General features: G+C 39.9%; 3 protein-coding genes across 4 annotated transcripts in view; all 3 read left to right on the top strand.

Moving 5' to 3' along the window:
• The window catches only part of cadps2 (Ca++-dependent secretion activator 2), a 104299-nt gene extending 95286 nt beyond the window's left edge, over positions 1-9013 (top strand). Inside the window, exons 25-26 of the mRNA XM_062390381.1 lie at positions 4757-4861; positions 5476-9013. Coding sequence (XP_062246365.1) covers positions 4757-4861; positions 5476-5646 — 276 coding nt within the window. The 3' untranslated portion in view covers positions 5647-9013. The remainder of the gene's footprint in view (positions 1-4756; positions 4862-5475) is intronic.
• Positions 9014-12460: 3447 nt separating this feature from the next.
• fezf1 (FEZ family zinc finger 1) lies at positions 12461-17985 on the top strand. The gene is made up of 4 exons (XM_062390626.1): positions 12461-13267; positions 14205-14339; positions 15414-15546; positions 17750-17985. Exons 1-4 carry the CDS (start codon positions 12461-12463, stop codon positions 17983-17985), a joined length of 1311 nt encoding a protein of 436 aa, XP_062246610.1.
• A 3686-nt stretch (positions 17986-21671) lies between these two features.
• Positions 21672-25350, top strand: part of aass (aminoadipate-semialdehyde synthase) — a 30507-nt gene continuing 26828 nt past the window's right edge. The window contains exon 1 of one of the 2 annotated variants that reach the window (XM_062389991.1): positions 21672-21695. The gene's annotated coding sequence lies outside the window, so the exon portion shown is untranslated. Of the gene's footprint in view, positions 21696-22997; positions 23129-25350 lie in introns of those variants that run through there. The other variant, XM_062389990.1, reaches the window with a different exon arrangement.

The raw sequence follows: 25350 nt of genomic DNA, 5'->3' as shown, positions 1-25350 counted from the left end.
AGTTAGCTAGTAGTAACCTCAAGTCAACGCAACGACAAAAATCCTAAAGTGTAACACTCTGAAGTGTGCCTGTATTTCACATGAAAGGATTGTGACATTGGGAAGTTCAGCTACGTGGCCCCGGTGATGCAAGGGATCCATCTGAAAGCAGAGGGATGCTTCCTGTTTGACTTGTTGTGTGACCACATGCCAAGAACGCTAGCCAGCAGTCTGGCTCGTCCCTGGCCCCGGTGGAGGGAAGACAACTGATTGGACTGGAGTATTTTGCTGTATTAAGCACTGTTATCTAGTTATAATTATTATGGTTCGGTAAGATTTTATACGATATGTGATTTTCTTAGGTGAAAAGCATTGCACTTATTGATATTTGTATATTTATGTTAAGTACACTTAAAGTGTTAACAGCAAAATTCCAATTTTTATTATGTTTGAGTAAAAACAGGCGCTTCGAGTGTCATTTTGTGCTTCTTTTATTTTTCAGTTCTGGCACCAGTTAAACAAGTCTATATTTGGTGAGTTGCTTTTACAACAGGCAGCTTCATATAAGAGTAAGGATGACAGAACAGTCATAATCTGAAATCTAGATGTTTGAATTTTAATACTTGATTGTATCTTTAGCCAAGCCAGTGAAACCTCAAATGACTGAAAACTGTTTGGAATCCCCGATGTAGATAAAACATGGGTGTTTGACTTGTAATTATTTTAGGAAGATTACAGTCTTTGTCTGAGTGATGTTTGAAACACATCATCGTGATTTAGTTTGCTTCCACTGACCTTTGTCATATTACCTTTTTATGGCAACTTTTCATTTGCCAGCATGTATCAAGCTGGCAAAGGTGACATTAAGGTTTTAAAGTATGAGATCTTTTCATAAGAGAGTCAAAATGGTGTGACGGTGCCCTCGGCTGATGAAAATCCTTCCAAATTGAGCTCACAGTCAGGTGTTTATACTGTTGGTGTGGAGTTTGATTCTCCAGTTTGGAGCAGCAGCAGGTCAAATCGAGGCCCAAAACACCGACTGCTTCTGTTGACCTGTTTATCACTTAGGAAACATGAGAACTGCCGGCTCGTTCTGTGGGAGCTGAAAACACACCTTTTCATCCATCTATCAATCCATCCACCCCACGCTGTCCGTTTGCTTCACTGACCACCCCCCTCCAAGATTCAGATTTAAAAGAATATTTTAGTGCAGTGTTGTCAAACACGCCTCAGCTCACTGGTGCGAGTCAATGCCGCGGACATGGCGGCTCAGGCCTTGGTGCACATTAGCAGCACGAAGCAGAGCGATGGATTTGTGCCACCTGCCGCCTCCTCTGAGGGTTTGGGGTGATGTGGCTGAGACTCGGGCTGTGTCGCGCTGATTTCTGTGTGTGTGTTTGAAGAGGGGTGTTTGAGAAGAATGAATCTAATGGAGCTCAGAAGCGCCCAGTCATGCACCAGAGGGGGAGGTGACGGCGGGGCTATGAAGTGTCTCCGCTCAGCCCTGTCTCAGACACACACACAAACACACACACACCTGGACACACGCATGCAGTTTGTGTGCAACAATGAAAAAACAAATCCTGTGATAGCGGCAGCATCAGGCCTCCTGCCAGCAGCATTATGGGCACGCAATCATCTGGTTTCCGTGCGTCGGGGCGAGTCAAAGTCAAATTCATTTACGACGCCTTTTCTTTAAACACAAGGTTTGTCGACACCAACGTTTTAAAGAAGAAGAAAGAGGCTGATACGGCGAGTGATAGAACGAGGACGAGGGACGTCAGCACGCAGCTGTGAACATGTTCATGAATTTCTTTCTCTGCGTGTGCATGCTCACATACGCCTGTCTGTCTATTTGTGTACAAGTGCTCCCCTGGGAACGTCTTTGTGTCTCTCTGGATGATGAGAAGTGTGATACGTTCACACACTCACACACACATTACGAGCCAAATCACCTTGATGAAGCAGCTGCAGTTGAATGTTGAATGTTAATATGAAGAAGAAATTGAGGATCTCGTGTTTTTTTAAAACATCACATTTTTTACTCAGGACAGGGAATAATTTAATCCCTCCTGAAAAACCAACATATTATTTTATTTTTTTGTCACTGCAGTTATATTTACATTCAGTGAGTTTGTAATTTAAAAGAAATGATTATATCTTTGTGCCAAATCCAGAACATTTGTCAAGTTTGAATGATGTCTTTACTGTTACACCATCAGGGATCCACCCCACTGTTTATTGTTTCTGATAGGACTCAAGCAGCCCCCCCCCCCCCCATGCCTTCCCTCCTTCCAACATATTCCCTCCATCTGTTTTCACTCTCGTCCTCTAATCGGCTCAATTAAGGAGCGCCATCGTACTCAATTTACACAACAGTTAGCACAGCTCACGAGGAAGCCGTCAGGCAGCTGATTAGTCGCTTTGAGGAAACGACCCAAATAAGTGTTCCACAGATGAGAGGGAGGGTGCGAAAGAAGGAAGTCAGAAGAAATCATCACAGGAGCAGGGAGTATCAGCCATTCATTTCAACATCCTCAAGCGTCTGTTAACCCAGAGCATGAAGCACTCGTGAGGCAAGCTGAAATCTCAACTCCCCACATTGAAATATTTCATTTGGTAAAGGATGAGAGGATGAGGAAGTCAATTGTTCAGGTGGAATGGCTGAAACTGTTTCACTGATTTATCCACACTACACATGTTTGATACACAATAGAAGAACGAGTATACTGCACATAAACAAATAATAAGCATTATTTAATTGCATTGGTGTACAAGTTGTATTTCTTCTATTTTTATAATTTATTATATCAGGGACACTGTCTCTTTAAAGTTCCATGTATATACTGCTAAAATATTGTAGTGTCATGTAATAAAAGTTTCCTTATGTTTAAGGCAATTTTTTTTAACGAATGAAGCACTAAATTTAATAACAGCACTAGAGTCAGTTCGATGGAGGAGGATGTGAACGTACAAAGCACACGACTGTCGCACCAAACATTGGAATTCACTACCTCCGTCTCCTCTGTGGATTCTAGGAAACAAAAAGTCTTCAGTTAAGATCCTGGAAAGATGGTCAGATGAAACTAAGCAGGTTGTTTTAGAAGTGACCTGAACCCCCTTCTGTAATAAACAAGAGAAGAATATTTCACTAAACTTATGTGGACATTCAATGTGAGGGTCTAAAATATTGAATCATTCTGGAGTCACATTAAGTGACTGTTGCGCTGCAAGTTTGGACGGTTTCCTGCAAAACGGCAACAACAGTGCGTTCATGACATTTACGACAACGTCCAGTACAACGACAACTGATTCTCCAGTTTGGGGTTTTGGGGTGTGTTCTTTTTACCGTCTGTTGATTTCGATTCCTCAGGTAACAAACATCCTGTTTTTATTCCCTTTGAACAACAAAAAAATAAATCTGGACTTGTGGTTAAACTTTTTAATTTTTGTATGTTTAACTGTCACTTTCTTACTTTGACTGAGTGGAAAACAGCTTTATTACTTTGTTGGAGTATGGGGGAGGAGGTGAGAGATCTTTCTCACAATAGATGGAATCAAACATTTATCTGACCCCTGAATGATTGCGGATGTGTTTTGTTTTTTTTCAAGGACATGAAAGACCTTTCGACTGTTTTTCTCTGTTAAATTGGAAGGTAATTACAGTCCTTGTCAGAGGGAAATTAAGTCCATCAGCAGATCTGAATATTACGGGTCATTACTGTGTCAGAGCGATGCCCCCGAGCATTCTTGTTTGACTGCTAGCTGAATAAAGCCAACTGCTGTGTGCATTTTAACGGCGGCGTACTGAATGATCACTGTCCAGGTGAAAAATGTTGCTTCGGATTTCCCTGCAGCTGCAGCCCGGTGGCTGAGGGTGTGAAGGAAGAGTTTAATGAGAATTACTTGATGGAACCTGATTTATTTTCTTATCCTTTGAAGTTCGAAAGCAGAGCCATGTATTTGTCCCCTGCTGCGCAGCATTCAGATGTTTTCCACTAAAGTGGTGTCTTTGAATAAGTACATGTTTTACTCTCTTTGAGTTTGCCGTTTTGATGGTGCACATCGTTTGACATTGATGTTTTAGTTTTGTCGACATGACTGGAGTAAGGCATTCCTGAAACAAACGGAAGCCAATCATCTGTAAAAACGAGCACAACATGAAGCAATATGAAACATTTTAAATTTTTTAAGCCCACACTTTAAATTTGTTTAAATGTATCATTTCTGGAAGATTTGTGTTTAATTGTCTCATTGTGAACCTCAAACATACAGTCAACAGCTATTTGTGAGTGTTTTGGTAAATGTCGGAGCTGGGACGTGTGTTTTAGTGTTAGCCTGCATTTCTTCTAATGTCCACAAGGGAAAATACCCAGCTTCAATTGATAAAGAATATTTATGTAAAAAATTGGGGTCTACGTAGATAACTTTGTGCCATTCGGGGTCATTATAGCGTAAAAGAAAAACTATTTATACAGCTTAATTAAAATTTTCATAGCTAGGGCCATTTTATCAGTTTTAATTGTATAATAAAAAAAAGATTGGAAACTTATAGTTATCTAAACCACTTTATTTGGAGGTCAAAATGAAAGTGAAACGTTGGTGAACTATCGTTTCACTTTTGAAAAATAAATACTGTGATGAAAAAAGAAGCTGGTCAGTGAATTGTGATGGATGTTTACAACTGACTTGGAATCATTTTGATGTTCACTTTTGTTATCCCTTCCAAATAAGTTTGTCTACATTCATTTTTTAAAACAGTTTTTGCTTCCTACAGCAATGGTTCACCGGCTCCATGAAGGCTGTGTGTGTTTGGCTGACTGATAGACTGGACCTGCAGCTCCACACATACCAGCTGAAAACCCTCATCAAGATTGTGAAGGTAAAAAATAGACTTAGTAAAAATCTATATAAGAAACCAAAAAATGTGGTAAAATTAATATGCATTCAAAATGACAGGTTTCTCTTATCTATATCCAAAGTTCCCTTCACTGAGCGGCAGAGACTGATTCTGAGACTTGCTGAACTGATTGATGAAAACATATTAAGTTGTAGCTTATTCATGAAAAAACAGTCGGAAGTGATACTGAAGGAAAAGAAGGAAAAATAAAGACAAATCAAACCCTGTTAGTGTCCTTGAGAGCAGCAGCAGCAGTGGTGTTAAGAGGACGAGGGTATGAAAGAGGAAACTGCTCAAACTGTGCACTGCAATTGCTTTTGTCTTTTCATAGTTTTCTTATGTACAGAGACGTGTGAAATTAGCGTGAAAGCAAAGGAATGATAATGGCTTCTTACTGAAGGTAAAAACCCCTCTGACGCCTCAGTCTGCCTTTCCCGCCCGACACATAAAAGACTCGGTGTGTCCTTCGCCTCAATCTTCCCACTTTTGTCCTTCAGAACGCCGAGCAGCCTCCGCCTCCTCCGGCTCGCTGCATTCCTAAGATGCTCACTATGTTTCCTTACCGTCTGCTTTTACCTCTCCCCCCCCCCCAACAGAAGACCTACCGTGACTTCCGGCTGCAGGGGGTCCTGGACGGCACACTGAACAACAAGAGCTACGAGACCATCTACAACCGACTGACAGTGGAGGAAGCCACGGCGGCGGTCAAGGCGGGCGACGGCCTGCAGGGCATCAGCATGCGAGACAGCGACGAGGAGGACGACTAAATACACACACACACATACGCTCCCTTCACACACCTTGTTACTACTTGATTGTCATCCTCTCCATTACAGATCAGGAGCTTCTGTCCCAGTTAATGACTTCCTCCCCCTTCACTTAACAATTTTCCTTAAAAACTAAAACCACAGTCAACTAATATGGATTAATACTGATTTAACTGAAATAGATTGCCGCTACACAAATTAGCTGTGCATTTCATTAACAACAGAACAGGTAATGCTGAAGTTAGCGTGCTATGTTGTGGATGCATGTTCTCCACTGAGCAACCCTTCAGTCAGCCATATTGGATGAATGCTAAAACGTAGAGTAAAGACAGCAAAAAATATTTATTTTCTCCACAGAATTTGACTGCTGTTCAGTCAGATATACCACAGCAGCTGATACTTCAACCACAGTCAACTAATATAAATGAACAAGATTAAGAAAAAAGCACAGAAATAGAGAACTGACTGCACAACTAACCTCACTGTTTATGGCAAGATAAGTCAAGATCACTTTAACTAATAATACTTGTTGTTGTTGATTGTATTGTAAATCTGATGAAGAAGCCTGGTTAATTAAAAACCTTGCTTCAACTTTTTTAATACAAGGTGAAGCTCTGTGTATAATTGCACATGTGCAGTAGAGGTTGACAATCGTGACTGAAGACCTGATCCGTTGAGGAGGATCGCTCAGGTAGTGACCCCCCCCCCCCCTTTTTCCTCAGCCTGTCACATGCTCATCGCCAGATGCCACTGTGCATATGTGTTGAAACGTACATGAGTGTTAATGTACGACCGAAAGTAAGATGAGGCATCTGAAAGACACTTGAAGGTTGAGACAAGCCTCGTGCTCCCGCTCTCAGCTATAGGACAGGAAGCCTCGCCTTCCTTCATGTGCAGCCATACTCTGATTGATGTCACTTTTTACAGTAGAGCGCAGCGAACGCCTTTTTGGTTTTCCTTCAGTTATTGTAGCTTATTGTTCAAGACTTTTTAAGGCCATGGCAGCTTTTAAACGCTAGAGTCCCAGCAAACTTGCCCTTTTCTGTCATATTCCTGACACCAACAGCCGCAAAATCCACTAAATAGCTTTATTTTTATTTGAGAGAAAGCTTGGAATGGTAAGGTTCTATTTAACTGTTTTATCAAAACTTTGGTTTTCCACTTTCATTTCCCTGAGTTGTAAAACACCAGCATTGTTTGGTCATTCAAGCAGGACAACCTTACAGTTTCTTAACAACAAACCCATTTTACTTTTACAACAAATAGTGACTGTTGTTTCTGATAAGCTAAAGCAGAAGTAGCGTGACATTATAACAGCACCTCAATACTTGAGTTAGTTGTGGATGCAAGGTCAACAAAGCTGTTATCATCCTTGACTGTTTGAAACAAATGTTGACCGGCAGTTCAATCTTAGTTCTGTCTATCCATGATCACGTCCTTCTCTAACCTTATACAGGACTTCCTCTTTAATTGACTAAATTCAATTTAACCTAAAGGAAAGCGGTAGCAGATCATAAAACACTTGTGTGTTGTTTTTCGAATGGATGATGAGCATACTGATGATTTAGTTCTTCTGTGAACTGTACCTTGTCATATTGTCTTAGGGTGCTGCTAGAGGTAAGGCCATTGGAAGAAAGTTCAATTCATTTTAAACATGGCCAGTAAAATGTAATGGAAATTGTCCCCTTAGATTGGATTACATATGATGTGTAAAGGTGAGATGGTCTACCCAGTGGTGGTGAAGGTCAGGAGGTCATTAGGATTCTTCCTCTGTAGATTTGTTTGTTTGTGCTTTTTAAGTCTCAGTCAAAACCAATAGCACAGTTCTTTGCCCCACAGTCGTTCATCTGCACTCTTTCCCTTTACTTTCATGTTGGAGTAATCGACTGCACAGAAACTATTTCCCAGTGTTGCAAAAAGCATGGTCAAGGGGATCACAGCTGGAGACTGGCAATGAGAAAAGAGTTAATCGCCTTTTTCTAGCGGGCTTATCTGCATTAATAAACGTGTATCCCTGTTTGTTTGATGTAGAGGAAGTTTGAGTTCACTTCTGAGATCGGAGAAAACAGTGACATCTCCAAAAAGAGGGTTAGGATCGAAATTGCGCAGGAAATCCGAATTGAAACGATTGTTGAAATTGGCTCTACTACAGTACTTAGGATGTTTCAAAGGACAGTTTGAATTGGAGTCATGATTTCACTAGCGTTTTTTTGCCTGGAAGTTTGTTTCTATTATCTCCCGTCTGATTGTCTGACTCCTCGTGTTTCTCTACCAGTTGGATTTTGCTGTTACAGTACCTGATGCCAAACCTTGAAAAACATGACCCACAATGTACTTAAAAATGATCATTTAACCACACCTTAACAATTGTGTATTAAACACAATCTCAACGTTACCTTAACCATATTGTAGTTGCCAGGTGTTGTGATGTTATCATAATGGGAAATAATTCTTATTTAACTTTCAAAAACTTTGAAATTGACCGAATCAAGGATTTTGCACAATTGTTATGTTTGATATGAAAATTGTGTCTGGGAGTAGGGGTTAGCCTTCAGGTCAAACAGCTGTACTTATCTGAATGTTTTTGATAATCAGTGTCTAGATCTGTAGACAAATTCGTACAGGTCCAAGCTAATGAAATGTTGCTGTACTGCTGTAGTTTCTCAGCCTGAACTTTATGTAGCTCACAATGTTCCCACTGATAAATAAGGACTGGTGGTCTCAGGTAGTAAAAGATGCAAAAAATGTCTAAAGGTCTTTAAAAGAGAAACAGAATCCACGCAGGTGTTAACACAAACACATGGGGTCAGTCTCACAAGAAGCTCTTTTAAGGTGTTGGAACTGTGTGTAAAAGTGGGTTATCATTTTTTCAGGAACACAATTGTCGCTGTAGCTGCAGTTCTGCTGTCATCTCTGTTCATTGTGATATTTACTGTCGTGAAGAGTTATATTGAGCTGTAGAGTGGTATGGTCGTACTGCCTGTACTTCTTATCCAATGTCGATCAAAGTCTTAGAAACATGCTTATGAACTGAAAAGGTCTGGACATTTTGGAACAGGATCATCGTGAGAGAACATGGATCTGTTTCTCTGATCAGCTGTGAGTGGACAGTGTCTCATCACTGCGGCCTGTTCGTTGGCTACCGTCTGTTTGCGTGTGGTGTCAGTGTAGGCCTCAGATCGACTGAGTGCAGCAACCTGCCGTTTGTTTTAGCCGTCCGATCCAGTTTGTATCCGTGCAGTTCAAAAGGCCAAAAACTTAAAGGACAAAAATCTATTGAAGAAGTATATTTATATTGTCTTATTGTGCACCTGTTTTGTTCAGGTGTCTTATCTATGTGTCACTATTAAAAATGTTTTTAAAGCAACTGTGATTTCACTTTGTGGGTTTTATTCTCTCAGGTTTAATTCCGCATCAAACAAAGATTACCTTCTTGAAAATAGTCGCAAAAACAACTGCTGATCAATTCCGATCTCACAAGGAAGATTTACAAAATTAAAATAGTAGTTAACATTTATTATTTTCCCATTTAAGATACTAAGTTGAAAGGAAATTGTAGATTTTTGGTAGACTACGTCATCTACTTCAAATACTTTGATCTGGGTTGATTCTGGTGTGGGCATCATAGTTCCAGTGAAGGGAAATCATAATGCTCCGCTGTGAAGTCATTTGACATGTTTCTAATCTAATCTAATATATTGATGAGATGGTTATGCAGTCGCGCACACGATCTCTTCAATAATTCCACCTAAAGGAGCAGTGCAGCCAGATCCCCAAACCACAACTGAAGAAGTTAAATCCAGAGTTTATGAGACAAGTAGCGTCTGAAGATCCAAAACATGCTAAAGCTAAAAAAAAAACATGTATTACAATCAAAAGTCAAATCACTGCATTATGGTTTTATATTTTGACAATTTTTTTTTTAATAATTCGTCAGAATTCCTTGGATTATACACTTTGGGGCAATAATCAGCAGGACGATTGCTTTCAAAGTGCTTAAATAATGTTTTTAACTTTTAGTTTGTTAAACTCTTCATATAAAGGTAAGAATGGCTCACACTGAATTTAAAGCCTAGTCAACTTTGCACAAACTCAAGATTTCTTCATATACAGAATATGTCTCTTCATCCTGAGGTATTAATTGTAATCATTCATAATTTCAAAAATAACGATAATGATCATATTTCACCATAATACTTTAGGATCTGTTCTATTTGATCAGACTTCAGGGAAACGCAGCTAATTAACCGAGTATAATTCGAACTCTTATTTCAAAATAAAGGTGTTACAGACTCATTCGCGGCACCAGATTTGCAGCTTTTTATACTGTTAATGAATTAAAATGTAAAACATAAGTAGTTTCTTCTGAGTGGATCAGATCGCAAATTTCGTTTCAGAGGCCAATGAAATGAATCATTTTTTTGATGCAGAGAAGAAATAACTGAGGAACACTGGTTTAATTATTTGATGTACACTCAGTTAAAAGGTTTACATTTGCAGGCAGTAACACAGAGAGACAGTCATTACAGATCTGCTTTTGTTAAGGATACTCAAACTAATAATTATTGTAACTGTTTAACATCATATGCACCTTTAGTGTCGTGCATTTAACTCAGGCAAAGGTATTATTTCTTATGTTCACACACAACACGTTGCAGACGGTTTACACAGTAGCTGTACTCTACTGTATATTGTACTGGTTCTATTCATATATCTCACCATACTTACACTATACATCCAATATTGGTTTATTGTTTGTTAATCATATTTCACCTTCACTTCATGCTGTAACTGCATTATTGATTTGTGCTTTCAGAATTTTATACATTTATCGGTCTTGTGTAAACTTTACAGTTAAGATGTGATTTTGTTACAATGTGAGTGTGTTATGATCTAAAGGTAAATTTATTATTGCCATTAGTATTATCATTATGAATATAGTAACACATACATTTAACTCTACATGGTTTATATCACACAATAATTTGTTTAAATGTTGCTTTATATTATCATTAATGCAAATTATGGTTCACATGGATGCAACTATTATAAAATGTGTTATGTCTTATAACCTATTTATTCAAATATATAATAAATAGGACTGAAATACATTGTCATTATAAATCAAAGCATGCAGCACTTTTCAGGAGCAGAGTAAATACTGCAAGACATAAAAAAAATTTGGCCTCAATAAAACGAAAACCACCATTAAATATTAGTTTAATAATAATTCATTACAGTATTTAACAATAAAATAAGAAAATACACAAAAAAATTAACAAGACATCAGAATGAAATGAGCTGCAGAGGCCGCTGCCCCTTCAGCAAGTCATTAGATTGTGCGTGTGTGCGTGCTTGTGTGTGTGTGTGTGGGGGGGGGGGGGGCGACGAGCCATTTATAATGATAAAGAACAACGACATAATAATGATTTTATAGCAAAACGAAGATGTATTTCTTCTCCGTGGCATCAATGTGGACATCTGCACTCCTTCACAAAGTCTCCAAAACCTTTAAAGAAAATAATCAAAACTTGAAATTTAATTTTCTTCTACAAATACATTTTATAGGTCGCTTTTTTTACCTTAATTCAGAAACACAATTCATTTTTTTCTTTTCATTTTTCGATTTTCTGTCTTTTTGTTTAATAGCCATTTCTCTTGAAGATGCCTTAGCGTAATAATTAACTGACCGGTAAGTGAAAAGACAATGAAAATGATCCCCGATTTATTGTCATATAATTATAATTATTATTAATATTATTATTATTAATAATAATAATTACAGGGTAGTACAGTAAAATCTAAATCCAAATTTCGATTATTTATTTTACCATTTGAAATAAACACCTTCAGTCAACGACACCTGAAAACACTTCGTTCAGCGGGCACTGCTCTGCACCTTTTGTTCATACCAAACTAATTTCAGCTCATCGAGAAACGAGCCGGCTGTTGTCAGAGTGTTCCCCGTCAGTCGCACTCATTCATCCTGAGGAATTCACGTCTCTGCCCGCTGACACTTTCTGTGCGTGAAGGAGTCTTTTCTGTAAAAGAAACAGTTTTTTATGATATTGGCTCCTCATCCAAAGTCCACCAGTTAATCTGGGCGAGTCTGAACAGTCGCGAGTTTGTTTCTCTATCTTGTGCTTATAAAGAAACGAGGAGTCAAAGTTTGTGATTCACAGAGCAGAGCCACCCTGGATGGGATCGATGACTTCAAATCAATTCTCTACTCAGCTTATATTCGTTTTCTGTGTTTAGTTTAGCCGGGTGTCAGCTCTGTGTCTTCTCTGATCCGTGCGTAAAAGCGCGTTTCGGGACCCACAGCTGCGTCTGAATCGGATGTAAAGCTCTGACTGCTCCTGACCCCGCGGCCGCTGCGTGGTTGGCGAATTGCGATTCAAGAAAAAAAAAAAAAAAAAAAAAAAGTAATGATGTCACGCGAAGCCACAAGGAGACCTGGGATCTACCAGATACCTTCCAGTTGAGCAGGAGTCGTGCCAAGTGAAGGACAACCTCCTCCTCCTCCTCCAGCGGCGACAAGTACGGGGAATCGACGGAGGAGAATTGAGCAAATTATCTACTTTTCCGCTCCTCTTCCCGGACGTAACGATCTGCGAGGTCCCGGCTCTCTGCACGCCGTTATCGAGCGAGCCGCGGCCGCACTGATTGTCGTCAATAAGCGGTGGGTAAGGCACCGGTGATTTGGAGGGGGGGTTTCCCGGCAGATGATGGCCTTTCCAGCGGGCCGCTGAGGAGCAGCTTCCCTCCAGCAACTTCTTGTTGTTATTGTCGCGGCGCGGTTGATGCTGAGGTGATGGACGGTCCTCTCCGCCGCCCAGCGGGGATTCTAGGCTCCCCCCCGGCTTCTGGGAGCCAGCCCGCGGGCTCCGACATGCTCACCTCCGGCGGCAGCAGTAGCAAGCCGCTCGCTTTCTCCATCGACCGGATTATGGCCAGGACGCCCGAGCCCAAGTCAATACCGCTCCCCAGCTGGTTCCAGTCCGCTCCCGTGGGGAAACCCGACGTCTGCCCGTCCTCGCTTCATTGTATGATACCACTGGTGCCGCTCGGGTACGAGCCGGGCCACAGAATCAGCATCACCGGGCTGGATCCGGGTCACTTCGAGGCTACTTCAGTCGCCGCTCCAGCAGACTTTTTGGGCTTTGGGTTGAACTATAAGAACCAGCAGGAAGACTCCGCTGTGAGCCAAAGCGCCGGCCAGTACAAACTCTTCAGACCCCGGGTGGTGAATCAGTCCTCCTTCCCCACCATGGGTACCGTGTGCTACCTGAACTGCAGCGGGGACACGGGCGCCGGTCCCCCGCCGGCCGGCCTGGTCAACCTGCACCCGATGGCCTCGTACCTGCTCACCGCCCGGCACAAAGCCTTCATGGCGGAGAAGAGCAAGCCGGGCCTGCAGCAGGCCGGGGAGCGGTACCCGGTGTCCAGCGTGCAGGCCTTCAAGGAGCTGTCCCACAGCCACATCCAGCACTACATGAAGGAGCGGGACCACCTCCTTACAGACAAGATCTTCAAGGAGTCCGCGGCCGCGGCGGCTCGACTCAGCGGCTCCTGTCCCGGCAGCAAACCCAAAGTTTTCACCTGTGAGGTCTGCGGCAAGGTGAGTCCCAGGATCCCGTCCGGAACCGGGCAGGAGCTCAGCCTCTGCACCACAGAGGTTCACATCTTATTCATGAGCAGGAGATGATTACATGTGATCAGAGCTGATATTAGTTGGGCGCTTATTAAACTCCAGTCAACACATTAAATAGATATATACAAAAATGGCGTGGAGGGTCAGATTTGCTCCGATTGAAAACGTATATATAATATAATAGAGGGATTTTTTTGTTCATGATAAGAAGTATTTTTTTTTACTTATTTGAATCACCTTTAACTTTATATTCAAGACATACTTGTGGGATTATCCTTTTTTCCCAAAAAATATTAAGCTCCTCTACCCGCCTAGAAATAACCCACTGGATGGGTATCTTTTTTTTTTTATGTGTGAAATACAGAAATCACGATAAATAAAACTGAAAAGAAAAACTGTAAATCCTGTAAAGCTGCAGCAAATAGATAGCGACAGAGCCTGAAGCATCGATGGCTCAGATCTCTTTAATTAGAATGTATTTCAGTATTTAACGCACCATGAACCTTCACTGTGACAGAGCTCGCTTAGGGATTGCAATTTTCTTCTACTATTGTTCAACACAATTTTTAACCGTCTTTACATCGAATTGACCCAAGCTGCGTTCAATTACCTTTCTTTGCTTATTGTTTTATTTGATTAATCAGAAAATACACACGAACTTAAAGTCAGATTCTTGATAGAACATTTATTTGATATGGGAATTTATTGTTAATTTTAAGAAAAAGGGTTGGTATTGGGTATGGTGAATTTCAGGCTAATTTAATAATTATTATAATTTCAAGAATAATTATAATATAAGACTAATAGAAATAATTATTATTATTATAATTTATGTTGTTGTTGTTGTTGTTATTACTACTTTTCTGGGCTATTTGTGATTATTAATTGTCCTCCCCCTGCTCAGGTGTTTAACGCGCACTACAACCTGACGCGCCACATGCCCGTGCACACCGGCGCGCGGCCCTTCGTGTGTAAAGTGTGCGGGAAAGGCTTCAGACAGGCGAGCACACTGTGCCGACACAAAATCATCCACACTCAGGTACAGCTCCAATTACACCTGATTTGTTTGTTTGTAACCATCAACTCAACCAAAGACCCATTTAATTTCGTTTGAATGTTCACATTTCATTATAATGTTTATTTGACTCGTCAGATCATCAAGACTAGTATATTCTTTTATTTCTTATCCTGTTTGTTTATTATATTATTTATTGGTGTTATTTGGTCCAATTTAGAACGAAAATATCAAACGTCATTTATTTACTTTTTTTCGATTTTGTTTTCAATTGTAGCTTAATTTCCCAAAGCCCCTTTGATCTGGAAATGTGGTATTGATCGATTATAATTGAAAGATCAATCTGTTTTCTGACCACTGATAAAAAAAAAAACATTCAACATCAAGAGGCAACCTTTAAAATGGGATGCAGTTGTTGACAACCTGTCAATCAATCTGATAATATTGGTAACACTGTCCAATAACATGTGGGAATATTAGTTAGTGGTTGGGACCTGAAATTCACTGACTTTAAAAATGATCTTTTACTTTAAGACATTTTATGTGAGCGAGTGTTTAAATGAGCGAGTGTTTAAATCTGCAGAAAAACGTACAGTGATAAAGACGGTCACACATTTTCAAGCTTGCAACTGTAAACAATTTTTTTAAATATTTTTTATTTATTACGAAATAGAATTTTTAGTTAAAAAAAAATCTGTGTATTGTTAAATTTTATTTATGACAGCCAGGATGTAGGAAATCTATGTTCACATCAGCATTAAGCTGAAATTTGAGCTCTGGGGTTAAAATTGAAATTAGAATGATCATCAAGTATTTTTTTTAATGTGTCAGGATCAGACTTAATGGAAACACCAGCCTGTTTGTGTTGTTTGAGCTCCTCCTGTGGAGTTCACTCCTATTACACATTAATAGTCCTATTACAGGCTGAAGTGTTAGCGGGACTTATTAGTGAAAGTATAGACTATTTGATAATATTATCTATTTAATTAACCATGAACGTCCGGTCACATAGAGAAACTGTCGAACTTGTTTGTAAATTTGTAATGCGTGCGTGTTATTTCCCACGGAGCCTCTCATATGTTCCTCTTTAACTTGCAGGAAAAACCGCACAAGTGTAACCAGTGCGGGAAAGCCTTCAACCGCAGCTCCACCCTCAACACGCACACGCGCATCCACGCGGGATACAAACCGTTCGTGTGCGAGTTCTGCGGGAAAGGATTTCATCAAAAAGGTGAGCAGCTACAGGAAGTGAACAATCAACCATAGGTTGTTTCCATTAGGTTTTCAATTTAATAATGTTTACGAGAGATCCACATGAGTTACTATAGTGACATTAAAGTACCAAAATAATAAAAAGCCTGTTTCAGTAGATATTACCAAAGTTTATGAATAACCAGGATATTAAATATCAAAGAATGAATAAATCTTTAATAACACCAAAGCTAAGCAATACAAATTATCTTTATACACAATAAGTATACTCCTATAGTAATATTGTTATTATAATACACACATCCGCTCTCATTTTCACATCCCATTCTAAACAGTGAATTACAGTTGTGGCAGAAACCTGTGTGTTTCGCTGTACGTGAAGGGTGAATGAAGGGCTGGTCGACAGAAAGAGAAGCCATTAAGTGAGCCTCACAATCTGTGGCTCAAACAGCTGTCAGCAGCATCTACCAGCATCTGTCAGGACTGTGATTATTCTCAAATTAGCACAGCTCAAATAACAGAGATTCAAATGAGAAGTGCAGTATAAGGCATGGGCTCAGAGAGAATAAGAAAATGGGGACAGACCGAAGTGCAGCAAGTTTGCTGAATTTACTTCAGTGAATTGTAAACTGTTCATACAAACACAACAGATAGGTTTTAGGAGATACATAAAGCAGGTATGAATTATGCTTGTTGCACATAGAGGGTGAGAGCCATATTTTATTTTACCATGCAGTATTGATACGTGTAAGCATGAAGAGAAATGTTGCAGCTGGTAAAGATGGGATTTATTGAATGACAGTAGTTCTTCTCAGTGGCTTAATCTTTTGGACTAATATGTATACATTTACTTGTTGATTATATTTAATATTGATAATATAAATCAATTAAAGATATCAGATAAGTGCTAGATGCCTTTCTAAAAGAGGTAACAAAAAACGTATTTGTACTCTTCGGTGAATGAGTTAATTCCACCACTGAAACCAGCACACTTCAGTACAAATGTCAATGCACTTAATGCGGCCTAAAACTTAGTATCTTCTGTCACAATGAAGATATCTTTTTCAGATTCAAAAATATATCCCCGAAATACTAACTGTGCTTGAATTCCCTCAGCTGGGTTATTTGTCCTTTTTGCTGCATTCTTGAATCACTGCATCGTCCTCTCAGACAAATCCATTTGGGTTAGGGTTGTTGTTTTCCCTTTTGTTCAGCTGTGAAGTTGAATCTGTGTTTTGATGAACAGAATTCTCCCAATGTTTTTAAGTCGGATTGAGCGGAGCTGTGGCGACAGCTGAAGACATGTTGAGGTCTGAGTCAGATTGAGCTCTGGGAACACCTTGACTCTTTGAATCTGAATCTCTGTGCAGAAAGTAAACCTATTTCACACGAAACACTGTGAAACAATTGGTCTTTATAGTCTTTTCTACATAGCGAAAGAATTAGAAGTATGCAAATTACTGCATAATGAATGCACGTTCCCCTTTTCTAAAATCCTATATATTTTACAGATTTTTTTTCTTTACAGACACTTATAATAACGGATTGTGTATTTACTCTGTCCATGTATTTGAATGATCATTAAGTGCAGTCTTGTTTTTCATATTGGATAATAACAAAAATGTTCTTTAGATTACCTGAAAAACAAAGAAGAGGTGGTAGCTTCTCTCAGCCCTGTGTCTGCAGGTACATCTGCCAGGTTTCATATGACTCAAGCTCTTTCAGCCTGTTTTGTTCCCTTTACCAGTCAGAGAGAAGGCACGAGTAGCATAGTCTGATTTCAGTAGCTGGACATTCAGAAGACACCGATTTATTCAGATATTAGAAACAGTTGACCTGTTGGTCTTCTCCTTAAGGTGGTTGCGGCGTACACATTTTTATTATCAAGAAAAAATATCTTAATGCATCATCACCTTGAAGCTGTCAACCCAGAATCGGATCCCGTAGAAGCTAAAATGACCTCAACAATCAGAATGTGTAACGTTTAGGAGCTTCATATCTCATTTTTACTATTGTTGACCATTATTCAATGTCATTTCCTTCAGGTTTTTTATTTAATGATTAAGAGATGATGAGCAGGAAATATGAAATGATTTCTAACTCATTTGAAACAACACATTGTTTTCCTGTTCCAGGCCTCTAAACAATATCTGATATATGTATACAACCTGTTTTCTCTTGTCCTGATGGGGGCTCTCATCAACTGATTTTTTTTTTCACAGGCAACTACAAGAACCACAAGCTGACGCACAGCGGGGAGAAGCAGTTTAAGTGTTCCATCTGCAGCAAGGCATTCCACCAGGTGTACAACCTCACCTTCCACATGCACACGCACAACGACAAGAAGCCCTTCACCTGCCCCACCTGCGGCAAGGGCTTCTGCAGGAACTTTGACCTGAAGAAACACATCAGGAAGCTGCATGACTCGGTCAGTCCGCAGTCGCCCTCCCAGGCCTGAGAGACACTGGTCTCTGACCTAATCAGTGACTCTGCACCCTTCATCCCAACACACCAAAAAAAAAAAGACACCTCCATCGGATCCAGATCTCAACTGTAGTCCTCATAAGACACATTCACAAAAGCTCTGCAGGCATTACAAAGATTTTTCATGAACAGTTAACTCATGACTTTATATTCATACTTTGGGTGCTTTGTTCCATCAAAGCAATGATTTAGGCCCTTCAGCGACTCAGCATGTTTCTTTTAATCAATAATTGATGACCTAATATCCCTGAACCATGTTCTCAAATGATCTCATCTGACCACTCAATTCCCTCCAATGCAGCCATGAAATTCCTCTTCCACAGTGTCCTCACATCACAAATTATTAACTCAAAAATACTCATTTGTACGATGCTCACTGTCGTGCTTTTGTTCCCTCAAATGAGTCACTTGTGTCCTTGATTAGTTGGAGCAGTAAATATTCCTCTCTCATATGCCTTGATTTGACCTCTCCCTTTCTCCTGTGCAGCAGCGACATTTAAAAAACCACAACTTTGTAGCTGCTTTTCAAAACGGATTGTGAAAACTCACTAAAATCCATTAGATTTGCATCTTTTAAGACAAAATGTCCTCAAAATACAAAATATTTCCTCAAAATGTCCGTCTCTGTGCTCAGTGTGATGCTTTTGTTCCATCAGATTACTTATTTGTACCGTAAATTACTCAATACGTTTCCACAAATCACTGAATTATCCTATTAGATGACTCATCGTGGCCCTGTGCTTCTTTCTGTTAAAAGTTAAAAATACATTCTGCACATGAGCAATGTTCTCGGAGCAAAATCCACATTCGATCAAAGGTTTCTCAAAGCAAAAGGAGTTAATGTTGCCTTCACTGAAGTGAATTACACGAATGTGAACGTTGTTCCAGGGATTTTGGATTTTAATGATCCATTGCGGGGAAAAAAACAAAAAAACAAACGTACAATTGATTCTGAAAAAATTTAACTTGAATTCAGTCCAACTGGCTGAATCAAATGACCTTTTACATAAACATCTGAGCGAATGAGCTGCTAAATTACAGGAGCTTCAGCTAACAAAAGAACAAATTAGTTATTTATGGATAATAATCTTTTTTCTTAAACTGTGTTGTGAACTTTGCCAAAAGCTTATTTTTTTAATTTGATGAAGGTGTGCCTTTCAAGCAGAGGAAAAATGGGTCAAACTCTGAGAACATCAGCTCAACTTCAGTCCTTTCTCATATTGATAAATATCGCTCGGTCGTCCCATTGACATCCACACAAATGTCTACAATAGGAGGAATGATACATTGAATCGTATTTCTAAAACCGATGGTCATGCTGTTGTTGAAAAAGACACATTCTTGTTGTCAAAACTGTGGAATCTGACAGCATTCTGACACATGAACTGAATTGAGATCACCACAGTTTATTTTATTAAATCAGTGTAGTGCTTTTCTCATTGAAACATGAGCAGCCCACCTGATAACAGACATGTGTCCCTGATGCTCTGCCCTAAACCCAGAAGAAGCACATGAGGAAACCTGGGCCTCGACTTCTTCAGACGCCTCTCAGGCCTGTGCACCTCACACTTGACCCCTCCTCTTGAACTCAACACTGCAAAAAAAAAGCCATCAGGAACCATCCCAGAGGTCCTGCAACCAAAATCTATGTCTCACCCTCTCCCCTGGCCTCGGACCCCTCTGGCCCTGATGCCAGCTTGGACGCTGACCGGAGAGAACCTCCTGAGTGGCGGCCAGGTTTCTGTCTCCCTCAGCTCGTGTTGGACTGAGGACACTTGACAGAGGACAAACTGAACTTTGACTCTAACGTCCTCTGAGTCTTAGTCAATTATCGTATTAAATGGTGGCTAATTATTATATCACTAGCCATCAGTGTTCGCTGGTGTTGAGTATCTTTTCAGTTGCATCTCAGGATGTGAGATTGATGAACTCTGAGACCAGAGATGCGGCAGAGGTGAAACGTCACACATCAGATTTTATTGTCAACAACAAGGTTTACACTAACATTTCAAAGGATCAGTTGACACTCTGTTTTTCTGATTGTCAACTAAACCATTAATGAAAACCAATCAGTTATGAATGTGTATTCTTCCACCACTGAGAATAGTCCCAACACTGAGCAGCTGTATTAGGAGATTACTGAGACTGTTTCTTAAAAATGTATCTAATGAGAAGGTATTGAGCTACTATGTATATTGTTGGGGGGGTCAGTATGGGAAACAAGAAACACATTTGAGCCCCTCAGGAAGTTAAAGGGGCCATGAAGTACATGCTGACATGATGTGAACAAACTCAAATGACTTTACAGTGACAGATTTAACCTTTGATATTAAATACGTGGAACACACTGCACTCAGCTTCACCTCTGCATCTCTGGTCCTGATTGACGGAGCGGAAGATTTCTCCTCATTAGTCAGTCTTCTGTTATTTTTTATTTCAGTCTCAGGATCATTGTAAAAATAAGTGTTTTATGATATTTATTTTAAAATGTGCCACTGTTATAACTTAAAAGAAAAGCGCTGAACTGAAGACTATGTTATATGAAAACTAAAGTTTCTTGTTGTCGTGAAATGTTTTCTTTTTTTGGGTGGGGGTTGCTGCTAACAAGGAGACCTAACAAATCTACTGTCTGTGATGATAAATTCAATACAAAAAAAAAAGATTCACTATAATTATTAAAAAAGACAGACTTTGTTAAACATTGACACTTTTTCATCTATGTGCCATATATAGATCTACATTTGAAGAGTTTGGTTTCAATCCAAAGTATTTATTTTCCGAATTCTTAAATTAAATAAGAACAGATGTTCGTCTGAGGCTAAGAATGTAGGTTGACGCATTTAAAAGTCAACACGAATATACATTTTTGATATATAAATTACGTCAAAACTTACATATGACGCAAAAACACTTCACATACTCATGAGATACATTTGGTCCGACTTCCTTTCACTTGGTATCCTTCTGTCTCCTACATTTATGACTAAAAGTATGTTTTTCCATTTTATCGGTCTGTTCATTTGCTTTTGATGTAAAGTAGCTTCCATATAACACAGATCTTTTCAAGAAGAGTTAAAGAACAAAATAAAATAAAACAACTGTTAAGATTCTTCTTCTTTCTGCTCTTTTTCATTCATGATATTTGGTGTTTTTATTTAAATAGTTTTGTTTAGTCAATGAATTAAATATTCATTAAGCTCATTAAATGAAAAATTAAGCTGGCCAACTCTTTGTTTAGACATCATTTCTGTCCACACTGAAAAAATATCACTTTTTTTATTTACAATTAAAGCAAATTTATTTGTAAGTTTGTTTCTTAATTATTCAATACAAATTTGTCCAAACCGAAGAATTTACATAAAACATGCACATACCATGAACAAAAAACAAATCAAAGGAGCAACAATCACAGGAAAACAGTAAATACAAGTGGACTAGTCTTTTTTTCGGGGGGGAGGTGGCGCTTGTTTCGGTCATCATGGTGCGACGGAGGCAGCACGAGGCCGCTCCTCTTGTGTGGGAGCTGACTGGTCGAGACACGTCCTATGCACATGTGCAACCTGAGCGCTGCGGGGGGTCTGACAGCTCCTCAGTGAAGGGCAGCAGCAGATGGACGCTCGTTTTTAATCCGGAGCGGTTCTTAAGGGCGCTGACCTTCACGTAACTCCACCCACCCTCTCAGAAGTAATGTCGAATGCGCGCCTCATCTTTTGCCTTAACCGCAAACAAACACCGACATAGTTTCATGTTGTGGAATTTTCCCTCTGGCTTCTGTCGGTGTTTGAAGCCACCCGTAAGAGATACGCTGTAAAAAAAAAAAAACTGCCTTCCAGCCATTCCATTGGCACGCGGGGGAAAAGCTGCCCACAGCCATAGCTTGTTGTGCCTGTACCTTCAAAATAAAAGACACAGTGGTACATGAGAGCGCTTCCAGTGCAATGAGGAAACTGGCCATGGAGTTAATTAACAGGGAGAGGACACTGCAAGTTAAATTTTACATACAGTTGTTTGCAAAGGTTCGGTGTCCCCTGACCAATATCATCATATCGTTGATTTTCGAAGTATTAATCCAAATCCAGAAATAGAGAAGGAACCTTCTGTTCTGGTACTTGTCATTTAATCAACTTAAATAAATAAATAAATCACATTAGTTATTGTTGAACGTGTAAGACTTTGGGCATCCCAATCAGTATGAGCCTATAAGGCATAAATGGTGGTGCCCAAATCCTCTATACATTCAGTGCTATTAGTTTATGACAAATTCTGAAATCAAACTAAACTCTCATTGAGAGCCACGGCAACTGTTACTTCTTGGGGGGCCAACTGAGTCCTGGGGACCCCCGGTAAACATACAAATAAAAATCAATCAGTCTGAGCACTGCTTCTTACAGTACAGCTGTGATAGAATAATATAACCTTGTCTAGGGATTACTGTAAAATCACAACAGTAGAACTGGGATCAGTTTTACAAAACACAACTTTAAAATAAAAGAACACAGTTGCGACTAAAAACAAAACAATGTCTTATGTTGTAATAATTGGAAAAAAATGATTTCCTCCTGGGAAAATTCACATGAACACGGCCTCAAGTCGAATCTCGGACAGTTGGTGAAAAACCTCTGTACACAAGTTGCTGACGTTAGTACTTATAAACCCATTAATATAATCTCAAAATCAGCTCGACATAGTAGGATTTACTGTGAACAGGTCAAATATTTCACCTTTGTCATTTGCAAAGTGTCTGTCCGTATGCAGGCATTTCTATGATTAAAATGCCTACTTTTTATTAGATTGTAGGACCTGTTATGATGGATGTTGTCGTTCAATGGTGCAAATTTTCCCCTAAACACTCAGATTCATCTAACATGAATTGTCCCATGAATTGGAGTATATTTGGGGCCCCTGTGGAGGATCAGTCACCTGCATACTACACCAAATCATAGTGACCAAGAGGGGGAGTTTTATTGTGAAGTCGTGAGCGGAAGCGGATCAGTGGGCGCTGAGCCACAGAAGTTGCTGCTCGTCTCACCTCAGGGTGACACTCCGGTGTTGTGGGAGAACCGTCGCTGCATTTTCTCGTCAGGAGCCGGCGTGTTGAACAGAAGCAGGTCAGAAAGGTGGGTCCTTCGTTCACCCTGCCGATTAGAGTCGATCAGAGAAGTTATGAGTACACATGCAGTCGTCAAAGCTGAAGCCATCACGGAGCTGCATTAAGGTTTTTACACATTTCAATTTAGAGTCCACGGGATTCAAATCTGACTTTAGAACGATGGAGGCTCTATTTGGCTGTTTCCGTTTTAGTTCTAGCAGGTTTCAAGATCTGTTGCTAAATAAGCGCTTGGTACATGTCCTTGGTTTAATTATTCATTCATTGGTTGGGTCATTCCTGCAGAGTTGGGTAGAAGTACCCACAGTGAGTCTGAGGGCTGGGAACCCACATGGGCTCAGATTTACCTGTGGGCTCGCTATGAGGCGTTAAAGAGCAGTTGGTCAATTTGAGAAATACACTTATTTCCCTTTTAGAGAAGATCATTTGCACACTTTTGTGTGTACTCTGATCATAAACACAAAAACATTGTATGTCCTGTGTTTAAATCTGTACTAAAACTGAAGGTGTAAGGTGTGATTTATAAAGGTTATGTACTGGACTGTGGCCAGAGGGAGTAACGACACAAACACACTTGTGATATAAATATATCAGGAACAACTGTGGTGAATGTGAGGGGGTCAAAGGTCACATTGAGCACATTTTCTGGCCTTGTGACACAATATCTCACTATTGGCTCGAGGAAATTCTTCAAATTTATCATAAATGTTCACTTGGATCCAACGTTGAAGATTTATTGGTCGATGGACGACGTCTTCCATGTGGCCCTCAAAGGAGGAGGGGTCTGTGGGCTGCGTAGACCGCAACGCCTGAACCAAAACGAGTTGGTCTGGTCTACAGAGGGATCGCAGCCACCAGCATGTCCCGCCCTCACATAGCAGCAGTGTTGCAGTTGGACTCAACGAGAAAGTTGTAAAGCCCCTTGGTTTTTTTGACTTGTGTGCTGTTAGCTGTTCGGTTAAGTTGAAGTGTGATACTCGAGCATTGGAAGTCCTGTCGCTCGCAGGCACCATTACCTCCGTTTGTAGAAACACAATTATTTATCACAGGTTTGGCTGAGCCTTTGTTTTTCTGGGATGAAATAACGTATTTGTCAGACACATTTAAAAGTGTGCGTGCAGTTGTTATATAAGTGCCTTTGCAATGGTACAGGTTAGTAGCGCTGCTGTGACGGTCTTCTAATGCAGCCTCCAAAGGATGCAGACTCTGAATTTAGACACAGCTAATACAGTGATATCTTCACTTTCACCCAAATATAGTTAATCCCCTTGATTTAAATTCATTCATTAAAGGCCTCACTATATGAGTCTAGATAGTTTGGTTGGCAGAGGCATGCAACTTTAATATATAATTTCCTGTAGTTTTAGTTTAGAAAGTTTGTAGTGAGCGAGCGAGTGAGTGAGCTGCATTGCATGACACAACTGAAGCTATGAGGTCTGACAGTCTATGTGGACAGTAAAAACATTATGACGATAGCTTGAGTGAGAATGTGGCAAGTTATTCTGCACAGCTGTACAGCTTTACACTTTAGCAAGTTTGATCTTCAATATTTTCATTGGAAGTGTGAAGAAAATTGGTTCACCATCAAACTTTGGCAGGACAAATTAGAATATGGCGGGCAGCCAAAGTCTGTATAATTAATAGCAAACACTGGTGTAGAAGATTTAGATTTTTACCTGTCTGTTCAGCAAACGAAAAACTCAATAATTAGTTTATGGGTGTATGGCCTAGTGCCTTCTTGCACATTGCACAGATATAATAATCACAGCCCGGGAGCTAGCAGTTTCCATCTGTTTCCAGTCTTTGTGCTAAGCTAAGCTATCTGACTGCTGGCCATCTATTTGACAGATAAATAACGGTACAGGAAAAAAACCTTTTTATTCTGATAATAGCAGTAGTACATTTGCGGCCAAGAATATGTTGACATATCTCTGTTCTACTTGCACTAAATTGGAGATTCCACTGCGGTCAATCACCATATCTGTAATTCATGATTACACATTGGAGGCTGAAGTGCTTTTAATCACAGTTTAAACGATATGATAGAAATGCTACAATCTGACAATGTCATCTGACTCTCCAACACCATATGTATGTATTTATGTCTATGTATATATATATATATATATATTGTGTATGTATTGTAGTGTAAGTATAACAAAAACATCCTTCTCCACACAATGTCAGTCTAATCAACCTTTCTGTTTACATGAACAACTAGATCAGTGATGC

This window comes from Platichthys flesus, chromosome 6, assembly GCF_949316205.1.
Source record: "Platichthys flesus chromosome 6, fPlaFle2.1, whole genome shotgun sequence".
NCBI classification, from domain to species: Eukaryota; Metazoa; Chordata; class Actinopteri; order Pleuronectiformes; family Pleuronectidae; genus Platichthys; species Platichthys flesus.
The sequence above is the reverse complement of the archived record's forward strand: the minus strand, read 5'-3'. Positions and strand labels throughout refer to the sequence as shown.

Excerpts from the sequence above, each read along its gene's own strand:
- fezf1 (XM_062390626.1), top strand. The coding sequence starts at position 12,461 with ATGGACGGTCCTCTCCGCCGCCCAGCGGGGATTCTAGGCTCCCCCCCG. Across the intron at positions 13,268-14,204 it reads CCTGTGAGGTCTGCGGCAAG|GTGTTTAACGCGCACTACAA; the intron begins GTGAGTCCCAGG and ends CCCCCTGCTCAG. Across the intron at positions 14,340-15,413 it reads ACAAAATCATCCACACTCAG|GAAAAACCGCACAAGTGTAA; the intron begins GTACAGCTCCAA and ends TTTAACTTGCAG.